This window comes from Lagopus leucura, unplaced genomic scaffold (genome assembly GCF_019238085.1).
Source record: "Lagopus leucura isolate 7727_CA_CO unplaced genomic scaffold, USGS_WTPT01 Super-Scaffold_100009, whole genome shotgun sequence".
Lineage (NCBI taxonomy): Eukaryota > Metazoa > Chordata > Aves > Galliformes > Phasianidae > Lagopus > Lagopus leucura.
Genome location: NW_024962266.1, coordinates 5,418,676 through 5,431,221, shown reverse-complemented (window position 1 = coordinate 5,431,221; position 12,546 = coordinate 5,418,676). Strand labels below are relative to the sequence as shown.

The 12,546-nt window shown below is 52.2% G+C and overlaps 1 protein-coding gene across 3 annotated transcripts in view; it reads right to left on the bottom strand.

Annotated features, from left to right (window-relative positions):
• PRRX1 (paired related homeobox 1) overlaps nucleotides 1–8,630 on the bottom strand; it is a 32,351-nt gene extending 23,721 nt beyond the window's left edge. For all 3 annotated transcript variants that reach the window (XM_042874095.1, XM_042874096.1, XM_042874097.1), the window contains exon 1: nucleotides 8,365–8,630. In XM_042874095.1, coding sequence (XP_042730029.1) covers nucleotides 8,365–8,605 — 241 coding nt within the window. In that variant the 5' untranslated portion in view covers nucleotides 8,606–8,630. The remainder of the gene's footprint in view (nucleotides 1–8,364) is intronic.
• Nucleotides 8,631–12,546: the final 3,916 nt, after the last annotated feature.

The following is a 12,546-nucleotide window of genomic DNA, read 5'->3' as shown; positions in this document are numbered from 1 at the left end:
TCTGTAAATGAGCTTGTTAGTCATAAGCCTTCAAACAGGCTTGATAAACAACTTTCAGCCCGCAGGATATTCATCAACCATTCTGTCTGCTTGGTCTCCTGACACTAATTTATTATTTACAGTGAGAGATCCCTCTCCTAAATCACAGGTGATTGTTTCTCTTCACTGATTAGCTGTTTCTTTGTGGGATTTTTTATTTTTTTTTTTAAAGGAGAAACAATGAAAACCAAATCACAAACAAGCAACGCATAGCAAACTCTTATTCCGAAGCAATTCCCTAAGTTTCCATGAGACACATCAGTGTCCAAATGAAACAAACTGTACGCAAAGATCTTTTTGGCCCAACCATCCAGACCAGGCAATAGCCAAGAAAAAGAGCGTGAACATCCCTGTCGGCTGCTGGGAATTTCTGTTGGATACTGGGTGCTCCTTGCATCCTCTGGGAAAGCCCAACCATCTCATGGTGTTCAGCAGACCTGAGCCCGAGGAGTGAGGTGGGTTCAGATGTAGGCAGGCTCAAAACAGGCTCCCTGCAGGAATCCTTGCTGGAAGTTGCTCTGGTTCATGGAAAGGGATCTCCTTATAGCTAATCAGCTAATTAAGAAGGAAGGTGGTCAACAGCAGAGATGGAAGGAAATTAACTAACAACCGTCTGGGGAGGAGACGCGGAGGGAAGAGAATATTCCCAAATCATTGTTAAAGCCAAGCTCTTATATACCACCTATCCCACAGATCTCAAAGCCCCTTATTAAGGAGTTGGAATCATGACCCACTTCTACGGGTAGGGAAACTGAGCACAACCAGTTGAACTTGGCCAAGATACTGCAGCAAGAACACAGGAAAAAGGCATAAATGCTGCACTAAGGAATTTTGGAGCAATAAAAAACTGGGCCACGTCTACCGACACTGAGGAAGAAGAAACACACCAAAAACCATCTTCTATTTAGATTTTGGGTGCAAGTGCAGTACCAGCACAAAATCTGTACCTTACAAACCCCACCCCAAGCAGAGCAGCCCCATGCAGCCTGGGTTGTGCACAGAACAGACCAACAGCCTCCCTGAAGGGCTGCCTTTCATTTGAGCACAAAATCCAGACCTGTGGTTCCACCACCTTAGGTCCCCAGAGTGCAGAATCCCATCAGCATTCAGGTGAAGGAAGTAAGATGCAGAGATCAGTTCCAGCCCTGTTCTGAAAGCTTTTGTTTCTCTCTCACTGCAAAATCTCTGCCACCTTTGCTCACCTATCCTCAAGCACTTTGGAACAGACAGGCTGCACTACCAGCCTGGGTGTGGAGATGGACTTCCCAGAGCCAAATTGAGCAAGCACGCTTAGGGAAGAGACACAGAACATCCACCAACTCCTTCTAGCACTGTCAACATGAGAGCGACCCATCCCAAGAAAGGACTTGACACTGGGTTCACAAACCTCTGTGCTGTTCCCTTCATGGGAGAGAGTCACCAAGGTGCCATGCAGAACCGTTACAGCCCAGCACCTCTCCTCACCCAAGTCCGACCCATCCCCGCAGAATCCTGTCTGCTAAGCTGAAGCTGAGAAGCAGCAGCTCTTCAAAAGCTGCAACCACAATTCTTTTTCCTAAATACGGGTCATATTAGTGATGCTTCCAAAAAGCAGATGATTTCCAGAAGCGCTAAGCAGGTCTTTACAGCTTCACCAGCTCACCACCCTCAAACACAATGGAAACAAGAGCAAAGCACAGGCTAGCATAGCTCCCCATGGGCTAAAAAACCTCCTTGATCATGACTGGTCTGGCATCTACATGGGCTACAAGACAGGGCTGGGAGCAGCCTGGACCCTTCCCCACAACACCAAGGCACACTGCTTTGTTCCCAGTGCTGCCGCTCTCCTCAGATCAGGATGCCACATTCCCTTTCCACACTGGAAATTTCATCTTGCCCCCAGACACACAGGGCCAAGGATAGATCTGCTTTTCCTTTGGTCAAGGAGGCCACCGGAGAGCTGGTGAGTTCCTTGTCCCTGGGTCCTGACGAATTCCAGCTCTCGGCGCAAAAGCAGTTGTGCTGCCTGAGCAGCCGGTGGCAATGAGGAGAGGGCCTCGGGCAGAGAGCGAGTGGCTCTTTGGACACCCGCCCTGCCCAACAGCCTTGCTGACTGACTGCAGTTTCTCCTGTCAGAAAATGCCTCCAGCCAGAAAACGGGGAAAATTTAGGTGGAATATAACTGTACACCACAATAGGATGTAGTGACTTGTTAACAGCACAGCTGGCTCCCCTCACCTCTCTGCTCTCCTTCCCTTCCAGGAACACACGGCACCACGAGGTCCCGGGCACAGCAAATCCAGACTGTCTGGGACAGTGCTCTAAGCTATAACCTTTCCTTAGCCTCTGCAGTGAGAGAGGCGCCCAGAAAGCTACGTAAGCTGAAATAGATGAAGGCTGGCTTGCTCATCACGCTCTCCTCCCGGCTTCGGCCCTGCAGACGCCAGGCGTTCCGCTGCAGGAGGCCATCCCAGCTCCAGCACTGCTCCCAGCCCAGCCAGCGTCCTCCGGATGCTCTCATTCTGGGGAAATTTGTCTCTGAGTAACGCTGCAGTGATCCCAAAGGACGCGCAGTAAGCTCCATCCCCACATCAGGGCACCTTCCATGGGGGCCCAGCAGAAAGTGCAGGAAGAGAAATGATACCTTCTGTGGCTGTGGTAGAGCAGAGGCAGGCAGGAAGGGAAATGGCAGGACAGGCACACGTCACACACCGATGTACCAAGGGACAGCCAGCCAACTGAGGTGCTGGAGGACTTCAGAGCCCTGGCTGTCACAACATGGAGTGACAAAGCACAAACCCCTGCAGACCCAGCAGAGCGGGTGGCAATGGGGTCTACATTCATAGGCTTCAAGCCATAGAGTCTGTAACACAGTGCTGTTCAGAAGGACTTTTCTGCACAGCCAGCGTGAGGTTGAATTCATACTCCTGCCCCTCAGGGGAGCATCATTGGGACTGAGGGTATTTCAGAGATGGCAGCTCTCTCAGCTCCAGACATCACATCCCACATACACCAACCACGCAATACACCATCCTTCAAAGAACCAGACCTACGCTCTGCGCTCCACCACCCATGCACAGGTTGAAACCTCTGTAATCTGAGTGTAAAGCCACAAGGACAGTCCAGACAAAGCCAGAACAGAGCCCTGGACAGCAGCTCCTCTGCCAGGCCATGGGGATTCTCACTTTGCTGCAGAGAAAGGGAGCAGGGTGGGGAACCAAAAGGCAGTGATTCATCCTCCCCAAAACAGAGGCCCGAGGCTGGGATATTGTGACACTTGGTCATACTCGTGATGTGCTTCATTATGCAACGGAGGCCCAGCAGGAGCACAGCTCCCTCAGGGCTACTTCATACAGGTTTCCAAAACAATTAAATATACCATAAACAACTTGTGACCGAGAATAAACACCTATAATCTCATCAAGCCATTCTGGTGATCTCAAAAACCATGGGAGTATATTCAGTCACCAGGGGGGAAAAAAAAAAAAAGAAAAAAAAAAAGGGATTAAAAAAGGAAAGACCATTGCCTTGAAGGAATTATGGCCATGTAATTCTGTGCCTGCCTTGTCAGAGCACTCAGCTTTAAAGCCTGCCAGCTCCTCCTGCTCATGCAGTGTCCATGCTCTCTCTCACCCCAGTCTCCCTACCATCACTATTTGGGTACGTGTTGCACCAGTGCCAAAATGCACAAGGATGGTGCCCCTGAGTACAGACAGCAGCGCCTCATCCCTCCACAGAAATATTCCACCGGCCTCAAAAAAAGGGTTTTTTTTTTTGCACGACTCAAGGCTGCTGGTCAAGCCTCTAAACGCTAATACTCATCAACTGGCACAGGCATAAGCAGCCCATTGAATCGCATGCTATGACCTGTGTGAGTAAGGACTGCCCAAATTAACCCTGAGATAATATTTTCCCATGCAACTGTTTTATACACCACCAAAAAAACAGAAAACGGAGCAGTTAACAGTGGAAACTCAGCACAGATGACAGAAAGCTGATGTTCGTTCAAAGCCTGCTGGAAGTTTAGATCAAACCTTTAAGCTTCTTTTTTACGAGATGTTTCAAAAATCTCATTTTCAATGGCACTGTTTCCATTCCGTCAGGGGAGGGGGGGGGGAATTAAAACAAAAAGAAGTAAAAACTTTCAGTGAAATCTTTTTCAAATTAAGGAGTTGGAAGTGTTCGCGGATGGGCTGCAAACACAAACGCCATCAGCAAATTAGGAGACCATGAGAACCAGGAAGCAAATCTGATTGCGATAAAACAAAGTGAAACGCACAAATAAAAGCCTGGTTTTGTCCATCTAAAGGAGGGCAGTGCAATCAGCACCCTCAGACACACTCAGCTCCCTCCTTCACATTCAACATAGCTTTCCACCCCTCTGTTAAAAACAGTAAATTGCCCATTTTTGTCCATTCTTTTCTTTGCTTTCGTTTCATTTTTCTTCAGGACTCTGCTTGTGACAGAGTTGCACTCCTGTCTCTTGTAGGCAGCCAGAAGACAGAGAAATCTACATTAAAAAAAAAAAAAAAAAAAAAAAAAAAAAAAAAAAGCTTTTCCAATTTCAAATCACAGCATTCAAGGATGCAAGAAAAAAAATATCAAACAGCAGGCAATGCTTAACCAAACAATCACACACCAACCGGCCTGAGAGCAAAATGACAAAGCAGGCAGGCTCTAGGATGCCCGCCGCACTGCTGGTGTGCACAAAGATCAGTCTTGCAAGAAGCAGCAAGCTGCTCTGTTTCTTTCAGGCAAACAGCCCAAAGGAGTGCTTCAAAACGAGCACCCATCCCCAGTTTTTGCATGAGTGGATGGGAGGGGAGGGCTGGGTTTGGGATACTCATCCCTGGTGGCACCGTGGATGGATGCTCAGCGCTGCTGCGTGCTTCAGGCTTCACTTCGTTCATTTGCAAGGTGAGCTCCTGCCTCCAGCCCGTTCTTTGCCTATCTCAGTATGAGCAGCTTCTGGGAATGAGGGCTGCATTTCACAAAAGAAACAGCCCTTTAGAGCTTCAAGAGAAAGCAAGTTTGTAAAAAACCCCACAGCCCTGCTGCTTTCTCCCCATATACCGCGGCAGCGCCCGAACCGCTCTTCCCATTACAAAGCAATGGCAGAGCTCTTCTTCTCCTTACAATATTCCCAATGGTTTTGGGTTTTTTTTCTGTTTGTTTGTTTTTTTGTTTTACACAGGGTGGGGAGGCACCACAACACCAGATCAGCAAGAAAAGGAGAAACAATTCAACATACATACAAATCATTTTCTCTTCCTGCAGCACCTGCACCTGCTTTAATTAAAAAGGGGTGATTAACTGCACAAACAGCCCGCAGCCGGCAATGAGACACAGAGGCAGAGGGCAGGAGCCCAGTTGGCGATGGAATCATTCCTGCCCTGGTTCATCCCTGCATCCCCATACCCAGCGAGCTGCCTAAGCACAACCCATCCCCAGCAGCCCGACGTGGGCTGGAAGAGAAGCACAGCCCCAGGCTGCCACCCCATTGTATCCAAGAAAAATTAAGGGACGGTAATAACCCCAACATGCAGAAGCTGAGCATGTCCTGGATCAAAGTGGGGTTTATTCATTCCTCACGAGAGAACTGAGAGCACAACCAATTTTTCTTCTGCTGCTCGCTCTCCACACTGTTTTACTAGCCGTCAACAGTCACACTCAAACAAACAAACCAAAAAAAAAAAAAAAAAAAGCAGATGGCAAACATGCCATCTCCAAAACAAACTGTTAGCTCCGCAGCCCCATGCTTGGAGGACTCATCCTGCTCAGGACCACGAGCTCTGGGAACCCACCATCGGGCTCCTGCCACCACCAAAGGGCACTGCATCCCTTAGCTGGGAAGCCCTGAGAGCCCTCCCTGCTGAACTGAGACGGTGTTTTCATCCCAGCTTCAGTTGGTCTCAATGCAAATCTTGCTAGCAAACACAGTGCAGCCGTATCTTTCGGGTGGTTTTACAGTGAAGAGGAACTCAACTCCCAGCTGCAGGGCAGTGGCACGGATGCTCACCATCCAGCTTTTCAGGTTTGCGGAGCTGCAATTTGAACTCGACGCAGCGATGGTTTTGCAGCACCACTGATGAAATCCTGTTACACATTGACAGCTCACCCCACACGTATTACGATCTGAGCTATTCCCAGAGATGCCGTTTTCCCTTCTTTTCCAATAGGAAAAATGTTTTCCCCTCAACCCCTTCACAATGAATTAATGGTAATGTAGTTCCCCCAGCCCCACAAGTCTGGATAAAACTTTGTTATCTCTGTGTCACCCAGCACTTTGGTTCGCTGCTACAGGTCGGGGCAAAACACAACAGCAGGCCAGCTGACTTTCCTCCAGATTAGAAGAACATTTTCAGTACGCCGTAGACATCCCACAATATCTCCAAGCAGCTTTTCCCTTCTCGTCCTCAGTAACACAGAACAACAGAGCTTGGCGTTGGCTGTTCTGCTGAACCAGCTCTCATTCTGCACTGTGCTCTCACACAGCCCTTTCCACACACACAGCAGAACACTCTGCAGGTGGGGAAACTGAGGCACGGATCACACTGGGGCTACTAAACACATCAATGAAACAGCCACGCAGCCCAGATGACAGCTCTGCCCAAGGAGACAGAGAGGATTTATCCACGCTATTCTTTTCGGCTTGCTTTAGAATACTTCTAAAACTTCCTAATTCGCTGCAACGGCATCCAAGCTTTTACCGCGTTTGGAGAATCCCCGATTGACTTCGAGGGGCAGTTTGCCCCCTTCTTGGCATTGCTGGATGGGCAGCATATCCCTGGACTGGGATATGGAGTGTTCAACGTTCTGAGAGCAACGTGGGCAACAGGGGAATGCAGCCTCTCTGCTCCGGGCTGAGCTCAGCAGCGGGAAGCACCACGAGCAACCCGGGGCCCAGTTAAATACCATCAACGAAACTGGGGGCAAAAACAAGGAGGGAAAAAAGAGCTGTTGGCAGAACTCGTTGCTTATGTCGGGGGCCGCCCGGCCGCAGCCTGGCAGGACAGGAGTCGAACCACAGGACAACGGCGATCGCTGCCGCCCTGACCCACTGAACGCACACTTTTAGGGCCAGAAAATGCGTTTTGCCGGCTCTCAGGAAGGGACGTTTTTAAAGCGGTTTTCCAGCGGCGCTCGATTCGCTCCTGTCCCCGCCGCAAAGGAAAAGCCGCCCCGGGACGCTGCCTCTCCGCCAGACAGAAGCGGTCACCGCAGTGAAGCCCGGAGGGGAGGGGGGGGCGTCTCACGTTGGGGAAACGCCGTTTTTTGGGTGCGTTACCCCTTCGTCAGCCCCGCCCGGGGAAGCCGAGAGAAGCCGTGTAGGGGCGGCGGGGGGGGGGCTGCGGGCCGGCTCCGAGCACCCAGCGGAAAGTCAGCGATGGGCCGGGGGGACACAAGGGGAGGGTTCCCTACAGCCGGGGATGGGTGGCGGTGCCGCTGGCCCGGTCCGTGTTAGCACCGTGACGGTGCCGCTCGTTTATATACGGCGGCTGCCAGTGAGAGGCAAAAAAACAAAACAAAGAAAAAAAACAAAAAAAAAAAAAAACAAAAAAACAAAAACAAAAAACCAACAAACAAACCGAAAACCAAAAAGTAACGAAAACCCTGATTTTCGTTTTCCCTTTCTCGTTCTTTTCGCCTCTCGCTGGCGGCCCGGCCGATCTCGCTGGCAGAGGGGGGAGTTCTCACCGGGAGCCCTCGGAAGGGATCCCGTGTCCTTGGCTGCGCTCCGCTCCCCGCAGCGGCTGCCGCCTGACCCGACCCACAACGAAAGCCGCGTCCAGGGCGCATTTCTAACCGAAACGAGGAGGGGAAAGGCAGAGGGACTTGCACACCTACCTCACCCCAGTCCTCCGCGGCTCTCCCGTAGCACAGCGTTGCGCTTGGAAAATACCGCGCAAGCCTGTGCACATTCCCCGCTGCCCTACTGCGGCCCTTTAGGACGGGCTGCCCTGCCTCATCCCCTGCCCCGCGCCTGGGGGCTGCAGGGGCCCGCAGCAGGCGGCTCGGCGAGAAGCAGGGCTCGACGAGAAACGAGGCTCGGCAAGGAGGCTGCTCCGTTTTCCGACCACGCACGGAACCACGGCGCTGCGCGCAGAGCTCCAAGCTGCGGCCGGCTCCGACGGGACGGGCGATGAATGGACAGATAGACGGGTGAAGGATGGATGGACGGAAGCACGGATGGAGAGATGGATGGACGGAGGGAGAGAGGAAGGGATGATGGATGCTCGGCCCCAACCCCGTCCCACTCAGCCCCGCGCTCAGCCCCGACCCTGCCGCGCCGCTCCCCTGTTCTGCTCGGTTCCCCAAGCGGCGGCGGGCTGTTCCCGCACTTACTGTCCTGCTGCGGAGTGTCGCTACCGCTCGTCAGCCCGGGGGACTCCAACAAGCTCCTGCCGGGCTCGCCGCCGCCCTCGTCCCCCTGCGCGGCCACCATGTCGCCCGCCTCCTCCAGGTCCAGCAGGTGACTCACGGAAAAGTTCTTCTTGGCTTGTAAATTGTCCAGGCCGGCAGGGCCGTCGAGGCGGGCTGGCAGCAGGGCCTGCCTCTCCATGGCGTGGGCATAGCTGGACGCCATGGTGCCGAGCGGGGGCTTTTCTGCCCTCGCCCCCCCGGCGCCCACCGCCCCCGCTCCCCCCCCAGCCGCCGGCCCTTCGAGGGGGGAAGCGCACGGCCCGAGGGCAGGGGGAACGGGGACCCGACGGCGGTGGGGCGGCTGGAAGGAAAGCCCAAAGGAGAGCGGCTAGGGCCGGCCTTAAAACATGCCGGAGGGAAGAGAGAGGCCGGCTCGGGGCGCCGGGAGCTGCCGCCGGCCGGGAGGAGAACGATGGCTGTGGGGCGGCTGGGGCGGGTGCGCCCCGTCCCTCCGCCTCCCCGCCCGGCCGCTCCGCTCCCCTCCCCTCCCTCCTTCTCCTCCCTCCGCCCCTCCGGGCCGCACTTCAAACGGCGGGGGCGGCCCGCCGGGTACCCGTGGAGGGCGGCCCTGCCGGGACGTGGCACCGGAGCGGGGCCCCCCACCCCCGGCCGGGATGAGTGGCGGCTGCGGGGGGCACCGGGCAGAAGAAGACGGGGGAGAAGCGGCTCTCAGTCCTCTTTAGAGGGATGCGAGGGTGGGGGGTATGGTCAGCGGGAAAAGGGTGGGTACGGCCCTTGGGGGAGCAGAAAGAAAGGGTGAAAATGAGAAATACAGTTGAAAGAGTAATAGGAATGGGAGAGAGAGGGGAAAAAAAAGTAGAGGGGAAGAAAAAGTGCAACAAAACTAAGGAACAAGGCAGGCGAGAAGTAGCAAAAGAAGAAAAAAAGCAAAATAGAAGCAGAAAAAAAAAAAAAAAAAAAAAAAAAAAAAAAAGAAAAAAAGCCAACAACAGTCAGACCAAAAAGCAAAAGAGCAAAGGAGACTGAAAGATAGGAGGACCCTCAGAGCTCTACAGCCAGTGAGCCAAGGTCCCAGCAGGTCCTGGTGACGCAGACAAGCAGAAGGACAGGCAGTGCTCAGCCTTTACAGCAGGGCCCGAGGGCAGCCTGGTGGGTGCAGAGAGGGGTGCTGGCACACTTCACTGGGCCCCCAAGACCCCACATCCCAATAGCTGCAGCATGGGATCGGCGCTGCCACAGCCAGCCCAGAATTTCCATCCCCCCTGATCTGGGGAAAGAACATTTGATGCCATCAAAGGGCTCCAGATTGAAAACAGATGTGCTTCCCCGAGCCTCTCCATGCATTTAATTAAGGCTCAGGCATGGAGGAGACAGTTTCATCATTAGTTTGCTTTCAGGCCCCCACTCCAGTCCCAGTTTACCCTTTGCTGTCTCAAAGACCCAAATGAGTGTGGCAGGGCTCTGTTGTGCTCAGCTTGGGGCAGAGCAAGGCTGCCCAGAGCAGACAGTGGGGCAAAGCTGTGCACATATGTGTGGGTATACTCACACCTAAAATACTGCATGTGCATCTTTGTGCCAACAGCAGTGCCTCACTGCATACTAGTGTGTCCCTTTTTGGGATGGGTATTAATATAATGGACCACTTCTCAGGCAGCTTTACCCTCTTTCTTTCTAATCAGTTTTGCAGCTGACCTGACAGCTATGCTGGGGAACCTGAACCACATCCATCCCCTTTGCACTGGTGTAATGCTGCAATGGGATGATATTAGCACAGCGGCAAAGTCTTTGACTACAGCAAATGAGAATGAGCACAAATGCAGCAGCCGCAGTTACAGCAATGAAAGAAAAGAGCTGCTTACTTTTGGAAGGCCTCAGGTATGCAGGGATCTCCAGCAAGAGATGCCCACACCTCCACTGCCAGTCCTTCAGTAAGGTCTCAGAAGGGATGGATCCTGACTCCATACCTTCTGGTCACTCAGGTTCATTGCACACACCTGAGCTCCCCTGGGTTGGCCCTGCCTTTCCACCAGGTGCTCAATCACTGCTTCAGGCTGTGACTTAGCATTTCTGCTACAACTGGGGAGAGACTGCTCTGACCCCCCAGGCAGCCCCAGCGGAAACCACAGAACGTGGAAGAGCAACTCTCTGTGCTTCCTTCACTGATATTCTCACAGATATCCAAGGAAAGAAGCATCTTCATTTATTTTTCACATGTTCCCCTGCTCAAGGGCATCCCTCAAACAAACGTTTCTTGGCTTCAGGATTTGGGAACCCAACCAAGTACCAGCAGGTGCCCTGGAGTGACGATAAGTGAAAGCATGTTGGTACTCCATGAGTGCTCCCCATAAACACATCCTCCACAGAAGAGCGAAATAGACATAGCAGCAGCTCAGAACCAGGATTAGTGCATTCTGCTCCAGAAGCTTTCATCTATGGGAAGAAATCCCACTAGGAGATGGAAGGGTGCTCTGTGTATACTCAGTGTAGCAGGGTATCCTATTATACTGGCCATCAAGCAAAGCTTGAGGGAATGGGTAGGATAGGAGAAGGCACCTTCTGATGTGCAGGAAATAGGTTGCACTCAGCCCCAGTTGTAGTTTAGCTTCTTAGCTCCACTTCTATGTTTGGGGATGCCAAGCAGCTGGAGGGCTTGAGGCACATCTTTTTGTGGCCTATGAGACCAGGCTTTCAAAGAGCCCACCTGAGGCTACTTTGGCCAGCTGTATTATCTCTGTGTTCAGAGTCTGGCACGGATCATAACCCGGATAAGATCAGACAGGCAGGAAGCATTTCCCTACCAGACTCATCTTGTGATAGACCAAAGCAGCCCCAGAAAACCACAAGCAAAAGAGAAACAATCAGAGAGATGAGGATGGGGAGTGGATGAAGGACGTGTTCTGAGCTCCTGGGTGAGCTATTGCAAATCTCACACTGCTATTACAATAGGAGTAGGATCACCTCCACAGGACGAGCATAAAGGCATGCCCTCATCAGCCATTTCATTTAACTTGATTCAAAGTTTAAGATTGTCACCTTATGTGAGTGCTCAAGAAAATCACCTCTGTGTCCCTCTCCAGGAGAAGAAGATAAGGTATTTGCTACCAACTCAGACGCTTCAGTTTCATCCTTTCTGAGTGTCCAACGGCCAGGTGTCATGCACTTTTTCTGGATAAATAGGCACTGCTGTCTGCTGAGAACTCAGCACATCTGATCTTATTGTCAGATGGGGAAACTGGTGCACAGGCAGTTTGTCCTTGGCAGCAGACCCAAAGAGAGGTGATAGGATACCACAGTTCTCATAACCCCAACTGGGTTCTCATAGCCCCAGTTGGGTCCCATGCTCACCACCCAGAGCCCTGCCTAAAAACCTGTCTTCCTACCTTGTAGCCACCTCAAAGGACGTAAGGCAGAACCAAATGCTATGATTTTCTTCCCTCTCTTCCCAGTTGCATATCAAGAAAGAGAGTCTCTAACTCAAGCATCCATCCTAATTCCTGCAGTTTCCCATGAAACCCAGCACCTGGAAGTTCCTGTGGCTCTCAGCTCCAATAATATGGGCTATCCAAGTGTGGTATAAACCTTTAGAAATGTTTCCTTCACTTTTGCACGTGTCCAAGCAGGGATTTCCCAGCACCTACAGCCATAACCTTGGTTAAAGTTCTCAAGCAGACAAGCAGCTGGAACATACCAGGACCAAAATATACAATGCCATTTATTACTGCTCCGCAGTCCTTAGCCTTGACTGTACAAGGTGCTCAGCTCCTGTGGAGCATGCAGGTGCTCTCAGTGCTGCTCTCCTGTTGTTGAGACGGGTGACTGAGCAGGCAGGAGGCTGCAACAATGTTTTTCCTCTTCTACTGACAGCCACTCTGCAGAGAGGTTTCCCTGAGATAGACCTTCCCCCCAGAAAATTCAGCTCCCTACAGGCAAGCCAATGAGAGACATCACATCAGGGCAGCTCTCTGCCCCTGAGCCTTTTTGGGCTGCAGCCACATGGTTCCATCCCATTCCATTGCATCCCATTGCATCCCATTGCATCCCATTGCATCCCGTTGCATCCCATCCTATCCCATGCCATGCCATGCCATGCCATGCCATGCCATGCCATGCCATGCCATGCCATGCCATGCCATGCCATGCCAT